The sequence below is a fragment of the Scomber scombrus genome, chromosome 11 (genome assembly GCF_963691925.1).
Source record: "Scomber scombrus chromosome 11, fScoSco1.1, whole genome shotgun sequence".
In the NCBI taxonomy this organism is placed as follows: domain Eukaryota; kingdom Metazoa; phylum Chordata; class Actinopteri; order Scombriformes; family Scombridae; genus Scomber; species Scomber scombrus.
In genome coordinates this window covers 25062669-25080994 of record NC_084980.1, presented here as the reverse complement: position 1 = coordinate 25080994, position 18326 = coordinate 25062669, and the positions used below count along the sequence as shown (strand labels likewise).

Sequence of the window (18326 nt, the reverse complement as noted above, 5' to 3'; positions counted from 1 at the left end):
AACTTTGAGCTCAATATAAACTAAAATATATAATGTCTAAAAACTAGATAGATAGATAGATAGATAGATGTTGACTCATGACAAAAAACATATTTATTCTATAACTTACTTTAATTTAAAGGATTATTCCATGATTTATGTCACATTATTATTAAATGACAAACAGGCTGAAAAGGTTAAATTGAATTTGACCCCATTCTGACCCTCCTCTATAACACTAACAAGGATCAATGTATAGATTTATACATAATAATGGAGTTTATGCAGCACAAAATAAAATCTATGTATTATACATGTATAGTTCTAATGATAAAGTATATAAGTACAGTTATCCATCTACTGTATGTATTTTAATAACGTGTAACAACCTATTTTTTATAACTGGGACTAATTCCAAATTAAAATAACTTTCCACAGTATACAGTAGGTCTTTCCACACACTTTATTTACTTAATAATGTCATTTTGTTTCCCCAGACAGTAAATCTGCTGCTGCTTCTGTCCGCTGTGTACATACCATTATAACACGTCTGTTTGTCTTTGAAGACGGATCGCTTCCTCTACAGACTTTTGGTGGAGTTTTTTTTCCCTTATCAGGATCAGCGGATTAGGGATGGAAGCAGTTCAAAGTTAAACAGACTGAAAAACCATCTGAGGATCTCAAATTACTGATTTTGTGCTGCGTTAAGAAAACTGACTCTATGTTTAGGATGATTTTTCAAAGTTAAAAACAAACCAGAAACAAGTTAACTTCTCTTTAGATTTAAAAAAAAAAAAAAACAAGAAAAAAAAAGAATGGTATATATGTTTAAGGGGATTAGTGGTTCTCCTCCAGTAGTTGAATTTGGGGGTCACATGATGATTTAACAGGATAAAAACCAAGAAGAAACATAAAATCATGTTTTCTGATGTGTATCTGTGTGAAATATTAGAGATTTTCTTCTGTTGGCCTGTGAGAGAAAATTGGATGAAATGTTCACAGCTCATGAACATATTGCGCAACATGACTAATTTCCTGTATATTATCATTCTGACACCAATATTACTCTTGAATATAATGTTACTATTTTTACTATAGATTTTTATTGCTTGTGTATTTATTTATTGTTCTTCATTCTTTATATTGCTGCTCTTTCTATTTTTACCATCCACTCGCTGCTGTAATACTGTAAATTTCCCCCTCGTGGGACTAATAAAAGAATATCTCATCTTTAGGTAAGAAAAAGTGAAGAATTTGTGACTTAGATAACACGACTAAAGGCATTTAAAAAAAACTTTTTCTTCACTCCTGGCAATAATTTCTTCAGGCTGAAACATCAATTATGTGAAATACTGGAAAGATTTTCTCCTGTAGGCCTGTGGGAGAGAAAAAATGATGCCATGTTCACAACTCATGAACATATTGTGCAACATGTAATGAGTTTCTGCAATTGGTTCGGTATATTATCATTCTGACTACACCAATATTACTCTTGTATATAATGGTACTATTTTCACTATATATTTACGTTCTTTCTATTTTTGCTATCCACTTGCTGCTGTAATACTGTAAATTTCCCCATCGTGAGATTAATAAAGGAATATCTCATCTTAAGGTAAGAAAAAGTGAAGAATTGGTGACTTGGATAACATGACTAAAGGCATTTTTTAAAACTTTTTCTTCCCCCCTGGTAGTAATAATTATCTCGAACGTGTGTCAACATTTTGTTTATTTTTCGAGTCAAATTGAAAACCATAATGAAAGAAAAACTGGAAAAGCAATGTTTATTTCTTCATCAAAGGCATCACAATTGGTCATTGATTCCAGCCATCAAATGAACATCCATCATAATTAAAACCCGCTCTCGCGTGTTGCATCAACTTTCAGACAACGTCATTCAAAGAAACCTCGTGAAAAGGTACGAACTTGAGAAAAAAAAAAGAGTGCACAGCCAGAGTACCAGCGCATTGTCAGTGTCAAAACTCCAGTTTCTTTTTTTACTCTAAAACAGAAAAACAAAAGATTTTCCGACTGGATTTTGAAGATTTTTGGCAGCTGATCGATATGAAATGAAGTCTTTCAGCCACAGCCGACTCTGACACTGAAATGTGTCTAAAACTACATACGTGTGTAGTTATAACGTGTGCTGGGACTGAACAATGTATGTATTTTTGATAATTTTCTAGATTTTACCTTCTCAGGAGCTACAACTTAATGCTTCTTCTTCTTCATACATTACCAGATTTTGCTTAATTTAAAATTTGACTACTTGTTCATTGACTCAGAAAGTGGTTTCTTATCATTAGAACTGATTGATAAATTAACTACGACAGAGAAGACAGCTACAGTATTGCACATACCATTGCAATCCTCATACAAAGTTCACACACACACACACACTCATAATTGTTCGTACATACTTTAATCACACAATCGTTCGCTCACTCACTCGTTTGACATTTGCACACGTTCACATTCACGCAGTCAAAATAATAATGGTCAATGTTTTAGTGCCTATCCCCCGACACAGTAAACAAAACATTCTCTGACAATAAAAAGAAAAAAAAAACAACAACAAAAAAACAAACAAAAAAACCCACTAAAACCAAAGAAATATAAACATCTTTTCCACTCTCAGGGCCCGCTGGTGCCTGACCAGTGTTTTCTGACCCTGATGAGTCCAGATCCATCCAGGCCAATCCAGTCCGGTCCAGTCATGTCATGCCTCACCTGAGTGAGTCCATAAACATGGAGTTGTCGTCTAAAAAAAATAAAATTAAAATAACGCCCTTCTGCTTCTTTTTTTTTGCTTCGTTGACTAACCTGTCTGTGTACCTACTTGTGATGTGTGTGTTTAAAAAAAAAAGAAAAAAGAAAAAAGAAAAAAAAAAAAACCTGGTCCATGTCTGCTTGGGATAGAAGTAGTAGTAGTAGTAATAGAAGTAGTAGTGGTCGTGGGCCTGCGTCTCCTCTGAGGGTGCGTCTGGATCAGTACGTGGCGTTGGTGGGCTCCCTGCCCGAGCTGAAGAGTATGTCGGCCTTCGAGCTGACGAAGTACGTCAGCAGCAGAGATGTTAGCAACACGCCGAAACCCACGCCCAATGTCAGCATCTGAGGGAAGGGGAGAGAGAAGAGTCAGAGACAGGAAAACCTAAAAATCTACATGAAAAACTTAAAACTCTGCAGCTCCTCTCAACTTTGCTGTTTTGGTTCATTCTCAGCGCTCTCATAGTGTCGTTTTCGGCCACAGTAGGCAGATGTTGTGAGAGAAAAAGCTGGAAAAACCAACTTTATACTCCCTGCTCAGCAACAAACAGCAGGCACAGTTAGCTGTAGACTAGCTGGTGAATATAGTGGAGCATTTAGCAGCTAAAGAGTCAGCAGGTGGACAGAAACACGACTCCAAATGAATGATAATGTTTCTCCATAACTGCTGGATGTGTAAATAAGCAACTGTTTGCTAAAAAGTTCAACATATCAACTTAAAAAGTGACGATATGTGAGTGTTAACTTGTTTCTGCTGCCCCCAAGTGGCCAAAAAAAATCAGTTAAGCAGGTTTAAAAGAACAAACAGACCAAAAGTCCTAAAATTGATCTTTTAGCCTCCAGGTTTTAATTAATTTAGTTGCTTGTTGTATTATTCTCCTTTTAAATCTTTCTAATTAGTGCAAAACAACATCACATTAAAGCAGCTTTAATTGATTTTTGGCAGCTGTAAACACAACATTAACATTGAAACACCGTTTAATGTTTAATATGGAACATTTATTAGCAAACAGTTGCCTAGTTACACACTCAGCAGAGACGAGGCGACATTAAGATTCATTTGGAGTCTCGTCTCTTTCCACCTGATGAATGTAAGTCTGTTATTCAGGGAAATATCTTTTTTTTTTTAGCTGCAGTGAAACCAAAACTATGAGCTGAAAGACACTTTAACTGCTTGGTAAAGCGGAGGTGAACAGTTGATAATTATCTGATTCATCCTTACAAGTGATTTAAGTCATTAGTAAGGATGTTGATATAATAAATATTAGATTAACGCAGCTTTAAAACCTCTAAAAAGGAGAATTTCTGACTCTGGCGCCCCTCAGTGGTAGCCTCAAACATTACACTGTGTCACACCGTAATACACACTAATTTCTTCCTGGTTCGTCTCATTTTACGACATTAAAAATCTTTTGCCATTAAAACCATTTGAAAGATAATTCTCCACTAAGTGGCTGTTAATGGTGAGTTGACAGAGATAAACACGGATACATGTCAGATTGTTCCTGTATCGTGTAGTAATGAACTTGCAGAAGCTTGCCGGAGAGAGGTGATCCATCACTGTCAGCATTACGTCAGATTGTTAAGGGTTCGTTCTTTGCTGCTGCAGCTTCTGATTCTTTACTTTATCTGCTGGTTTGCTTCAGTTTGAGTGTGACAATCGCTGCATTTATAAATAATATCACTAAAAAAAGCTCATAACAAAAGGAGAAAAAGATGCATTTAAAAAGAAAACACTGCTTTAATTATTTCTTGCATATAAAACGCTGCTGTCAGGCTGCCAGAAATTTCCCACAAGCCCCGATACGCCCCAGGAAGGAAGAGGTTTCTCTCAACTGCATCGAAATGCGACCAAACAAAACTCAGACGAAAAAAATAAGGGTGACGAGATATTAACTCTGAAGAATCGCCTTTCTCAAGCGAGTTACAAGTCTCTGCAAAGTGGTTTTCATACCTGACAAAACGGGCCTGGAAGTTACGAAACAGAAGCTCGTGATATTCTTAGCTATAAGCTTTATGAAGATCATCAGTAAAACAATCAATTTAAATGTGAATAAGATGTAATTTATATTCCATTTTTGCTTGTTTAATAATCTAATATTTATTTAACAGTCTGGCTGCACACTAATGGGCTTCTATTGAATCTGATTTAATGCACAAATGGTAGAGAAGAAGAAGAAGAAGAAGAAGAAGAAGAGGAAGAAGTTATGTGTGGATTGCTCTTCATCAGATTTAATTATACTTGGCTTATTTAATAAGTACACAAGTGAGTCTGTGAGTCTGCTGCTTTCATAATGTTTTCACAGTTTTAAATATTTGGTGTTCTGTTTAAGTAATTACCCAAGAAAAGAATAATTTGTGCCAGCATCTTACTTGTTAAGGAATCTATACTTGCCAAGAACAATTTAACTAAAGTGGAGGGAGATTTTAAAGCCAAGACTAAAGAATGGTAATTAAAATCTTGATGGCTTACTTTCAAATATTTCAGGAGTAAACTGAGCCTCATCATAGTTGATTTTCTTTTAAATAACCCACAACACATTAATTTAAGTTTTACAGTTCATCACTTTAAAGTCAGACTTCCTACAGTATGTGAATAATCTATTAAATCTGCGTTAAGTGTGTGTTGAGCGTATCGTCTTTGACACTGAGGTGTGAAGGGCAGCTCTACCTCCAGTTCGTGGCTGGCCACCAGGAAAATGCGTCCTTTGATGGTCTTCCACCTGGACTCTGTCCACGTCGAGTAGTCTTTGGAGGTGAAATCTCGCAGCGGGTCGAAGGCCGGGGACAGAGCTTTGGAGAGGCGGACGGTGGAGCGAACGCAGTAGCCCTCCCTCTTCGTGCTGTTGGTGGGAGCGGCGCCTTGGACCCACATGTAGGAGTACAACTGATGGAGGGAGAGGAAAGTTTGGATTGTTATCGTCTTCTTTTAATTTGTGGAAATGTTTATTCTAAAGCGGGTTAATGCTGCAGTTCCTATGTGTCACCAAAAGGAAGCAACAAAGTCACAATTTACCTTTATTATGCATTTCTTGAGTAAATTTGTATTTTTATATATTACAAAATGACATTTATAGATAAACTTTATCCTCATTTATATCTCATGTCCACCTACCTTTTGATATAATACAAGTTTTGAAGTTTGTTGACAACTTTTCCCTTTTTATCTCAACTAAAAATGTTTTTTTGTATTTTAACTAACTTTCTAAAGTTGATAAAAAGGTTGACGTTCAGCCCCAAGAGATGTCGCACTATAGCATCAGCATCTCAGACCAAAACCAACATGCGCATCATTGGATGCGCATCTTGGAAACAGATGCTGAGAAGATGTGGAGGGACTCACACGGGCTGGGTCTGACATCACTCCCTTATTCACTACTCCTTTTATAATAAAACACTAAATAGATCACCCAATAATGGGCAGCAACTCAAGATTTCAGACACTAACTAATCGTCATCATTTTGTCATCAGCTGTGGAGTCACGTGACGCTAGTTTTTTATAATATTTTAAGGCTCTATACAGTGGATATATTTACACACTGGCAAATAAAATAGTGGAGGGTAAATGTAAAGTATAGTATAGTAAATAGGGTGTGATTTTGGACACCGCCGTGTACTAACATGCAGATGAGGGCAGACCAGCTATCAAAAACAAGGAACAGAGAAGCTCCGATTACAACACACACAGAGTGATTGTGATTTTATTCTCTGTTCAGGATGCTATTACTCCATTATATCTACATAGAAAATAGTTGTTTGCTGACATCTTGTGGGGCTGATTTTCATATATTGCATATATATTTGAAGTGTGTTGAATGAAAGGAGACCACTGTATATCTTACATGTTTGCTCTCTTTGTCATTCTCGTCCTCTCTCTGGTTCTGGCAGTTTTCCTGGGTGATGTTCATCGTGCTGCCGGTCAGATTAGCTAGCAGGTGTTGGACCAGAAGCGTTGGTTCGCTGGACTGCTGATGAACGCCGATGTAGAAGTTTGTCGGGCTGTCCTCTGGTAGACGGAAAACACAGCGGTAGAAAATATATTAATATGTGAGTGGAAGTAAAGCAGCTCTGTGTCCATCTACTTCTTAAACCCCTGATATTATTAGGGGGTATCTAATTGCCCACATGGCTCCAGTGGGGAGAGTAAATCTGCTTAAGTGCATAGATGACATTGATTATTTCCCCCCAGCTCTCTCTCCTTATAATCCTCTCTTAATAATTAACCTTGTATTGATAGCACTTATTTCTCAGCTCTGTCATGTGAGATTAGTTCAAAAAAAAAAAAAAGGATCCCAACTCACTCAGATGACTTATGAAGTCTGAGGGAATCAATTGCTGGAACCAGGAGTTATTTGAACGAACGAGGAAACCGTACAGCATCTGGGTCACCTGAGGGAGAGAAAGAGAGAGTTACACACCAACGGTCACTTCTACAAGATAAAAGATGCAAAGACCAAAAAAAAGTAATTGATAAAAAGTCTTTAATCAACTCTGAAGTATATTTTAAAACATCTTCAAGGACAATGTCATCCTCCAAAAGAAGCTAGAAAATGAAATTAACTTCTGATACCGAACGTCAGAGGATAAAAAGAGAAAACCCAAATTTTTCTCAGACTTCTAAACTGATTTTAAATAACTTATTTCTGGACATTTTAAGACTTTTCTCAGTCTTAGAAACATAATCTCACAACTAAGGTTGAGTGGAAATCCCACAGTCTTACTATTTGGGGGTCTGCGTTAATGTTGGGCAGCTGCTCCTCCGCTCCTCCCGCCTGCTTGTACAGAGCTCGAGCGACCATGGTGGCGACCTCGGTCAGAGCCTGAAAGATGCAGAAAAATGCAGGAAATGTTAAATCAGAGACGCGATTCAATTACTCAATGAAATCTGACGATCAACGAGAAGAAGGTTAGATCATGATATGACTACCTGCTCTTAAACACAAGTACACCCTTTTCGAAGTAGGTTATGAAATGAATAATAATGCTCTTGTTCAGTGGATCCAGAAAAGATTCAGGTGTAGACGGTTTCTTGTTAAATCAGAGCAAAAGGAGATAACCTTCAAACATCTGTCCCAAGCAGAAGTTTGTGGGCGTGCTTTTTAAAGCTAACTTAGCCTTGTTAATTAGTGATAGACAGAAATACCTTTGCTGTGTCGGTGACAAACTCCAGCTGCTCCTCTGGCGTCATATTTGGTGGATAAGTTACTTTCAGGTATTCTGCGTTATCATACATGCTCTCATAGAACCTGCACACACGACAGAAAGATGAATTAATAAAACATTTACACTCCTAGAAGCTTCACAGCCCGTCTTTATAGTGAAAAGGTAACAGTGTGTTTTAAAAGAGACCCTTCACCTATTGCTGAAAGACGACTGGTGATCCTCGATAACGACACCGGGGATCGGCCGAGCTCGCAGGAAACGCTGGAAGGACGAGGGCGGGAGCGGCTGAGAGGCGTTGGGCTCCTGAACGGTGAAGTCTAAACCTGTGGCGGACGATTGCAGGTTGTCGATGAGCTTCCTCACCTGAAACACAAGAACGATGAGAATGAATGAAAAGCTCACACAATCAGTGCTCCGTTTTTAGCTGTTTTACTTACTTGTATAGTTTACTTTCTTATGTTCAAGTATTTTCCTTATCTGCTATTTAATATTCTTAATTCAGAGTGAACTGTGAATTTATCATCAGCTCAGAAATATTTGAATTTGAAAGCTTAAAGAGGCCATATCATGTTTTTTGTGATGTTCAGCTATTGTGGAACTGTTATTATATCAGATGTCTATGTTAAAGGTGCACTATGTCAGATTTGGGAAAAAAATGTTTAAGTTTAAAACACTCAAAAATGAACTAAAATTATACACAGAATAAGAAGAAATAACAATTTTGATGTTATATCAAAGACGTCTCTGTCTTGTGTTTGAGGATATCTACTAAAGTTAGCTGTGGCCCATCTTGTCAATTCTCTGTAGGGTATCTTTTAACAAGATTTTACTGTACTGAATTGTTTTATCTTGGTTTTTACCAAACATAAAACTTTGTAACTCTGTTTTGAAACAGTGCTTCTGTAAATTAACCCTATTATATTATTATTCTGTGGTGTATATGTGTAACAGGGTTTCTAATTTATAAAAGCATGCATAATGTGCATCCTCATATTTAAAGCAATTCCATCCAAAGTTTAATTAAAACTAAAAGAAAGTCGCCTGTAGAAGTCTAAATAAGTCAGTAAATGTCTACAGCTGAACATTTGACAGTCTGTTAAATTCACACACTTTTGTGCTGTGAGAAGCTCCGTCATGTTTGTTCCAATAAAGACAAGAAAAAGAAAAGAAAGGAGTCATCAATACAGTTAATATTTGTTTCAGCAGCGCTTTCAGAATAAGGTCGTGTGTGTGGGGAGAGAAACCCGGTTACTCATTTGCTGCAGATTCACAGTAACCAGGTTACTACACGTTTCCCCGGTTACCCACATAACCCGGTTTCTCTGAGTAAGCTTGTTATTTAAAAGAGGAATGCTGACTGACAGGAGAGGAAACCACATACAAACCTCTTCATTGACGCTGCTGTTCCTCCTCGACACGGGATCAGAGTGGAGCCACAGTTTGGAGTCGGCACGGAGCCCCACCTAGAGTTCAACAAATTCAACTGTGAGACTGAAAACATACAACATAGAGCTTATAACATTACAATAACTAAACCTCCAAAAACATAATCTGTACTCATTCTGGTCAGAGTGGTGCTGCAAAATATAAATGGTGCATTCCATTTTTATACCATAAAATGAAGTCACTGAGTCATTCTTAAGGGGCAATAAATGGTCTTTATAAGTAATTATGGTTTAATGGGTCATTAAAATCTGTACTTCGACTTGGCGTTGAATATCAAAAAACGGTCCACAGCAGTGTTCTTTACTTATTCTTTGCCCTTCTGATGTATCATAACATTAAATCATAATTTTGCCAATTTTAAACTAAATCATCTTGGTGTTGGTTCAGAATCTCATGTGTGGTATTGGCCCTTGTGTTTAAATATGTCAAGAAATACCCAGCCTTGTATTTAAGTAATAATACTTAAATAAAAGACTATTTTTTAGCATTCCGTTAAAATCTGGCTGTCTCCGCAGGTTGAAGCTTTGAGTTACAGTAAAAGTGAAAAACACACACCTGTCCGATCTCCAGTACTGAGTGAACGTTGTCCAGATCCACAGCAAAATGTTTGTTGTCCATATCATAAACCATCCTCGAGCTGCCGATGTAGTCAAAGGTTTCCTGGAGAGAAAAATGTATTAAAATAAACATGAGTATGGCTAAATGAAAGCTTAAGATTTGGCCTGTTTGTAAAGCACAGCAGTGATTATGCTGGTGTGTAAAAAAAAACAACTGACCCCTTGGAAGAAGGTGTAGAGGATGGTGCGGTTGGGCTGGGCATTCTGGGTGGCGTTACGCAGAGCGTGAGCGGCCGCCAGCAGGGTGATGAACCCTGAGGCTCCGCTATCTGCTCCGGGAGCGATTTCAAAGAAAAAAGACCTGCTGTCCAACTGCAGAGGAGACGAGAAGAAAAGAAGAAGAGAGGAAATCCATTACAAAGAGATCACATGCAGGCAAATAGTTCAGTTCAATTCAGTTCAGCCTGCAATGACCTACTTTTTAAAAATCATCCCATAAATCAAAATGAAACTACGCATAAATCTAGTTTATGTGAAGGAAAATATGAAGAAATAAGCAAGTTTGTGTCTTTGACTTACTTCACAGAACAACTACATGTTTGTAACACATGATAAGATATAAGAAATAATGCTTCATAACTGCTTCACTGGCTTTGCTTAATGGGACACGTAAATGCAACAGAGCCATCTTTAATGTAATTAAGATTATTATAAGGGTTTTTAAAAGAGGGGGAAGACAAAACATGAACATCTTTTGCCTCACATTAAGTTCAGGTTTAACCTTTCTGTAAATAAAGGGGAGCTCAACGCTAAGTTTAGTAGTCTTGGGTAGCACTACTCAGTCTTGGAAAACAGATGTTTAATATGTTCTGTTACTCTGGAGGCGATTTCTTAAGAAGGAAAGATGCTTTGTTGCATTGTGGGAATTGTAGGAGCCAACACTTTGGGATCTTGACTCATACTGGAGACTAAAAATCTGATAATCTTCACCTCTGATGCTTTGATTTGTCTTTTAAAAAAACAACCTATCCTGTAGCATGTGACTTTAATGTCAATTTACCAGCTAACCAGAAACAAGTAATGCTACGGTTTGAATATTTAATTAAAGCTGCGAGCAGCGATGACCGGGCCCAAGCTCCCTCGCCACGCCACTAATGAGCGAGACTTGCCGCGACGCATCTTCCAGGGTAAATCGAAACAAACAGCGCCAATATCGCAAATTCGATTCAAAATGGCCGACTTCCTGTTGGAGTGACGTATGGGTCCAAGAGACTTTTTTGTGCGTCTTTAGACGATACATATGTGTGCCGAATTTCGTTTGTCAATCTGGAGGGAGGGGCTCAATTTTTTAATATTCTAGGGGGCGCTATTGAGCCATTTTGCCGAGTGAGGATATGGGTCCAAGAGACTTTTTAGTGCGTCTTTACACGATACATGGGTTTACAGAATTTCGTTTGTCTACGTCTAAATCTCAGTCAAGGGCCTCGATTATTAAAAATTTCTAGGGGGCGCTATTGAGCCATTCTGCTTGGCGCGACGCATTTTCAAGGTCAAATCGCAACAAACAGCGGCAAAATGGCAAATTTGATTCATGTTGTAGTGTATGATGTGGAAAACACACCATGTAAATCTCATGATATTTTTCACATAAGGATGACTTCCTGTGTCCAGTAGGTGGCGCTATGACTAAGAGACAATAATGAAGCATAAATGTGTTCAGGACGGGTCTCTTATCATTCATGGAGAATCATCACAGGTTGGCATGGTGTCACAGTAATGGCGTTTGATGCAGACTTTAGATTTTCTTTAACTTAACTTATTTAACTTTTCACCCTAAAGGTCTTATGATACACTTATTAATACTAACCATCATGAAACTTATAGCAATACTAACCCACTCTATATCTCTCTCTCTTCCCCCTTACCTCACTTGTGAGGTAAACCAATACCAGTCCTCAGACATCCTTGTATTTGGCCCTCATCGCACCTGAAGTCCCATCCCTTTGACTGCCCTTTATTCTTATATTCTTTATATATATATATATATTTATATTTATATATATATATATATTTATATATATATATATATTTATATATATTGTTATTGTAAATCCTTATCATTTAATAAATATTTTTATTGATTTCACTTTGTTTTTGGGTCATTTTTTACATAGATGATTTTTTATCTCTGTCCTCCATGTATACCTCCACAGTAGTCTAGTTCTCTCTAGAAGGTGGGGATTTTAACATGCGGCATTTCTTGATGTATATTTGTAAAGGGAAATCTTGCACCTTTTTTTAATTGCAAATAGATGTCACTTTTATAAAAGGAATATGACTAATATAATACAATAATTTGAATTATTACTTGTTTAAACTAAACACGTAATAATTTAAATTATTGTATTATATTTGTCATATTCCTATTATACAAGTATACATATATCTCATGTTGCCATTCTGTATGCTGAGTTTTAGTAGCCCATATATTGATTTAACATAAATTACATTAATACCTTGTGCATGTGTGTATTTATTGCACCTATCTGTTCTGTTTAATGTTAATTTCATATGAAACCCCATGGTTATAATTACATAAATACATCTCTGTACAGGGTGGGGATTTTAACATGCAGCGTTTCTTGATGTATATTTGTAAAGGGAAATCTTGTACCTATTTTAGAACATTATTCTATTTTTTGCAACATTACATAATTATTCACACGTATGCAGTGTCATAACTACATCCCTGACGTTTATAACAAACCAAACCGTTTGAAAATCGGTTGAAAATTGAGCAAATTATGGTTATTTAAAAAGTACATATATCACTACCAACACAATGTTAAGGTGAGAGAGCTGCCCGTAGCAAGATGGCCGCCAGTGCGGACGTTCGACTCCATTAGCCAGCAGCGCGGATGAGACATCCAAAGCCAATGAGGACATGTGACCGACGACAACGTGGGTTTGATTGACAGCTGTTCCAGCCAATGGAAATTTTCAGTGAAATGAAGTTGATAACCTTTTAGCCAATAGTTTGTATGGCTGTTTTAAGAGGTTAAACCTTTGTTTTAAATCACTTTTCAGATCTTTACCACTAGAGATTGGTATTTAGATGGGATAAAAAGTCATAAATGTGTTCTTTGTAGTGTATTTTCTCTTTTTAATGTCCCTCATGAGTTTCCTTGGAGGAGAAATGGGGTTTTCTAGTCACTCAAGTCTGAGGTGACATGTCTCCTGTAAAAAAAAAACTCCGCGATTATCTGTATAGCAGGATTTATTTTCCTCCTTCTTTAAAAAAAAAACACGCAATGCAGCGTTCTGATTGGTTGAATTTTTTTTTTTTTTAAAGATTTAGCTCCAGGGCGTTGTTCATCTTTCCCGCCAAACAACTTCACACTGCCTGAGCAAGCTACGCAGACAGAGAGAGCATTGCTGATTTCACTTTCACTTGTTTTTACTGCTTCTTTTAAACAGTTTTCCCAGGTTTTACTTCAGTTTTTCCACATGACTTTCTTCAGAGATCGTTGGCTTTGAGGACTTTCTTCGAGCTCACAGTAAATTATTCTTAATTTATCACTTACAAGTTTATAGTGATGTGTATCTCTCACGAAGTTGTAGTTATATGTATTTCTAAACAAAATGCAGTTCGTAGACCGGATGGGCTGTTGCTAACATTTTAACATGCAGCGTTTTTTGATGTATATTTGTAAAGGGAAATCTTGTACCTATTTTAGAACATTATTCTATTTTTTGCAACATTACATAATTATTCACACGTATGCAGTGTCATAACTACATCCCTGACGTTTATAACAAACCAAACCTAACAGGCCAATGCTATTCTATTCATTTTGATGGCCATGTGCTAATGCTAATGCTATTAGTTAGCAGCTTAGCATGCTAACGGGCTAATGCTATTCCAGTAATTTGCTGGTTCATGTGCTAACGCTAGCATGCTAACTGCAGTCACGTGTGTGTGAGACAGTGACATGGAGCAGCTTTTTTTGGACTCGTCCTGGTTTGCTGTGATATTATTTCTGTCCGTTTTACCTGCTTTTTTATTATTTATTGTATTATTATAATTTATTTTAAAAAAAAATTATAATTATATTATTATTATTATTTTTTAATTTTTAAAAATATAATATATATATTATTTTGTTGTCGGTTTTCCTCAAAGTTAGATTGGTTGGTTGTGTGTTTGAGGAGCTTGATAAGTTATATTAATTGATGGTTTAATTTTTGGTTGTTTGATTAACCGTTTATTGATTGTGTAACTTTGAGTGTGTTTCATTAGCATTTGTTAGCATTATGCTAGCGGACTTTTACATGACGTTTCAGAGCTATAAATAGCAACTTATGTTTTATTATTAGCAACATGCTATGTTATGGCTATGAGAGACACCGATGTTTATTGATGTGTGTGTGCCGCTGCTACACACACAGCTGGACTTTGTAATTAGCATGTCATTCTGTTTAAAAGCTATGGTCTGTAAAAATGTTAACAAAGGGAGAAATATACCTGGTTTTTCGTTAGCATTTTTTATCATTATGCTAGCGGACTTTTTTGATCTAGTTACATGTAATACAGTAATGTAGTCCAGCATATGTTAAGTTGAAATCAATCCTGTTAAACTGTCTTAATGTGACTTTGTAATTAGCATGTCATTCTATGTTTAAAAGCTATGGTCTGTAAAAATGCTAACAAAGGGAGAAATATTCCTGTTTTTTTTATTGCAGTGCATGAAATATACATAGATGTTTACAACTGCGTGATTTGCTACCTAAACAGTTAATACTAAGGGTTTTGTTTATTGAGGTTAGTGCATTAAACTTGAGTCTAAATACAATCTCTACTGCTTTGTTACTGATGTGTTTAAACTTTGTAATCATTCAGATGCCTCGTATGAAGTCCTTCAGCCGTTCCTTGGCCGCCAATAGGAGAGCAGCCTCGCCTCCTCCAACCTGGAGGAGCAGCGCATCGTCATGCTGGGCACGTATGTAGCCAACTATTATTTTAATGAATATTTTCCTTTATATGTGGAAGGTGTAAACAGTTTTTTTCTGTTTTGCACAGTTTTCATATTGGAAATGTGTTATGTTTTGGATATGTTGTGATTGTTGTGTTTTTAAAAATCTTGGCACAAACTTCTCTGCTGACTGGCCGTCAGCACAAGTTGGTCATTCCAGATGATGCCCCCGGCCAGAAGGTATTATTTTTAGAATTTAAGAACAAATAATTTGATCCGAGGAGTAATTATTTCCATTATTTAAAAAATATATATCTTGTGTTATTTCAGTTGGTTCTTCGCAGATCGTGTCGTGCTGATGCCAGAGGGGTGCCTGTCCTTCGCCTACATGTCGACGCCGGGGGCCTGTGCAGCTCAGTTGAGGACCGAGGTGCTGAACGCTACGGTACCTCGGACCCCTGACTTGGTCTGTCTCATGGCTCCTAGCAACAACCTGACAGCGAGCCGGACAGTGGACGAGGGCCGGGCCGACTTCGCCAAGCTCCTGTGCACGGTCTGCATACGCTGGCCTAAGGTAGGCACAATTGTCATTACAATGATTATTATGATTGGTTGTATAATTACATGGAGGTGGGCTTGGTTTGGTTTGGTCAGCTGTAGGAGAGAGAGGCTGGGAAGGAGCAGCGCCAGGTGAGTGGATTGGTACAGTTGGGCTAAGTTGACTAATCAAGCTCTCCTATCACACTGTAGTAGGGGCTGGACAGCGTGGTGGCTGCACAGAGAGAGTGGAGGAGCACCGGAGCAGAAAAAGGCTGAAGCGTTGGTTATTGCGGTGGAGAGCCCGGTGCACCTGAGAGCTGCGCAAGTTTTTGTGTGGCAATAAAAAATGTTAATTGAACTGTCTGACTAAACTGTGTTGAGGGAATTTATAATGGCAGCAGCCTGTGCCACAAACGAATTTGATTGTAAAAAGAAATGTACTTTTTGTAATGAAATTTTTTTTGTTTTATTGTATTTTTCTAGGTCGTCATGGACTTCGTGCCGTGTTTGGTGGTGGATGAGGAGCTCCAGGGCCACTTCCGGAACGCTTTCAGCCAGGTTGCTGCACGCATGGGTATGTTTAAAAAAAGAAGAAAAAAATGGCCTTAGTCTGAAGTATGCTGTCTCTGAATATTTCATTAGTTCATTTTTTTTTTTTTTTTCCTGTAGGTGTCCCGTACATCCATACTGCAGACAACTTCCCCACCTTCCGCAAGGAGCATCTAAAGCTGTGGTGCAGAGACGGCGTAAGTAGAATGCTGTGATATGTTCATGTTTTTGGAGTTGAAATGAGTGTCTTTTGTGTACATTTTTGTAAATTTGTGTTGTTTTTGCAGGTCCACTTGAGTGACAAGCACGGGATGCCTGTGCTTGCTGACTTGTTGTGGAATGCCGCCTACACTAGGGTGCATCAAAAAACAAAATTCTTGAATTTTGATATGGCTGGGTGCTAAAAGTGTTCCAATCTATGTAGAAAAAACACAGTCAAAATATTTTTCCAATACTTGATGATTTAGGGGTGCCACCACACATCTGTTTTTGTTGGATGAAGTAACAGTGCTCAATGGTCGTCGTAGAGCTCTCAAAGACTGCAGCTCAAGAAAACAGATCTTTATATTTTGTTTTGTGTTGGGTATGTATACTCTTATTACATATTACTACTATATATGTAGTTGTGTCTTTGTATATTTACATACTTTGAATAAAATGTAGTCATATTTATAGGAATTTGGTGCTCATTACATCTAGCTAACGTTAGCTAGCAACAGTTAGCTAGCTATGTTAGCTTGACTGTAACAAGTGTCAAGCGAAAGAAGACTGGAACAAACGTCTTCATTCCACATGACATCCTTAGCCGACAAAGTGTTGTGTCACTGGCTACGAGGTTGAAGTTGTCACCAATGCAACAGGCTGCCTTCACGCGTGGCCTGGTTGCAGAGTCAGGCGGTGATTGTACACTTCTCTCTGCATCCTACGCAACAGCTGACCGAGCAAGACCCCAAGTGCTGGAGACAATCAGTGAGGAACAACACAACCAGTGGACACCACCTCCATTGTGCACCCTACACTGGGACAGCAAGTTAACACCAAAGCTCAGCAATGTGCGCTAGTTGGAGGAGCGTCTTACAGTGGTGGTCGGAGATGCAGAGCGGCTGAAACTGCTTGGTGTCCCGGCGTATGAGAAGCAGACCAATGAGGCATGTGGAGCGATCATTGCCCGGTTGACATGCAAGTTGCTGCAGGACTGGTGCTGCACTGACCAGGTTGTCAATATGGCATTTGACACCACTGCGTCAAACACTGGCCATCTCACGGCAGCCTGTATTGCCATACGGCTCTCACTGGGCCGACCACTGCTTTGGTCTGGGTGTCGGCACCACATTGGTGAGGTCCTCCTGAACCAGGTTTTCACACACCTGAAGGTGGAGTCATCACGCTCTCCAGAGGTTACCTTGTTCACACGTCTGAGAGAGAACTGGAACCTGTTACCACAAGAATCCAGCACCCAATGGTCCCGCTACATTCCTGCCAACACCGAGCAACCATTTCTGGGCAAGTTACGTGCTGAACTTGTCACGTGCGGAAAAGAAGTGATTGACTACAAGCGAGGTGACTACCGTGAGTTTGTGCAGCTGTGTCTTGTGTTTCTGGATGCAGATGGTGAAGAGCAGACTGCACTGACCTTACAACGACCGGGAGCGCTCCACAAGGCACGATGGATGGCCAAGCTGCTCTACAGTCTCAAGCTGGCCTTGATGGAGCAGCACATCGCATTGGTTCCCCAGGGCACAATCACCACACGGCAGCAGGTGCCGAAGATTCGAGCATTTACCAACTTCATCACACACATCTATGCAAAGTGGTGGCTGACCTGCGAGAAAGCTGTAGATGCTGCCTGGAATGACCTCACACTCTACCACCACCTGCAAGCATACAAGGCTGTAGATGAGGGCATTGCAGCATCAGCGATCAAGGCACTAGAGAGGCATCGCTGGTACCTGACAGGTGAGATGTTACCCCTGGCTCTCTTCAGCAGCAAGGTGCCCATTGATGACAAGCGTGCACTTGCCAGTGCGATCTTGGAGCACAAGCCAGCTGATCTCCCCTGCATGTCCCACAGCAGCGCTTTGGCACTGGCTTTGGCAAGCCAATGTTCCCTGCCCTCTTGCCAACCACCAGCTTGGCCGACCTCGCCAATACAGATTGCTGGTTTGGGATGCACCAGCTGCACATTGATCCAGCATTACTGTCTCTCGATGTGAAGGAATGGGCTACCAATGTTGCGTTCAAAAAAAGTGAGGTCAATGTCCATGCAGTGAATGTTGTCAATGACTGTGCCGAGCGTGGCGTCAAGCTCACATCTGACTTCGTTGCAGTGGCCAGGAAGGAGCAGCACCTGCA

At 38.8% G+C, this 18326-nt stretch overlaps 1 protein-coding gene across 1 annotated transcript in view; it reads right to left on the bottom strand.

The window, feature by feature from the left end:
* Positions 1-1737: 1737 nt before the first annotated feature.
* The window catches only part of ncstn (nicastrin), a 34963-nt gene continuing 18374 nt past the window's right edge, over positions 1738-18326 (bottom strand). Inside the window, exons 8-17 of the mRNA XM_062428691.1 lie at positions 10132-10284; positions 9911-10015; positions 9295-9372; positions 8103-8272; positions 7890-7992; positions 7468-7566; positions 7048-7135; positions 6589-6752; positions 5417-5632; positions 1738-3090 (exon numbers count right to left, since the gene is read on the bottom strand). Of these exons, the coding sequence (XP_062284675.1) occupies positions 2968-3090; positions 5417-5632; positions 6589-6752; positions 7048-7135; positions 7468-7566; positions 7890-7992; positions 8103-8272; positions 9295-9372; positions 9911-10015; positions 10132-10284 (1299 nt within the window). The 3' untranslated portion in view covers positions 1738-2967. The remainder of the gene's footprint in view (positions 3091-5416; positions 5633-6588; positions 6753-7047; positions 7136-7467; positions 7567-7889; positions 7993-8102; positions 8273-9294; positions 9373-9910; positions 10016-10131; positions 10285-18326) is intronic.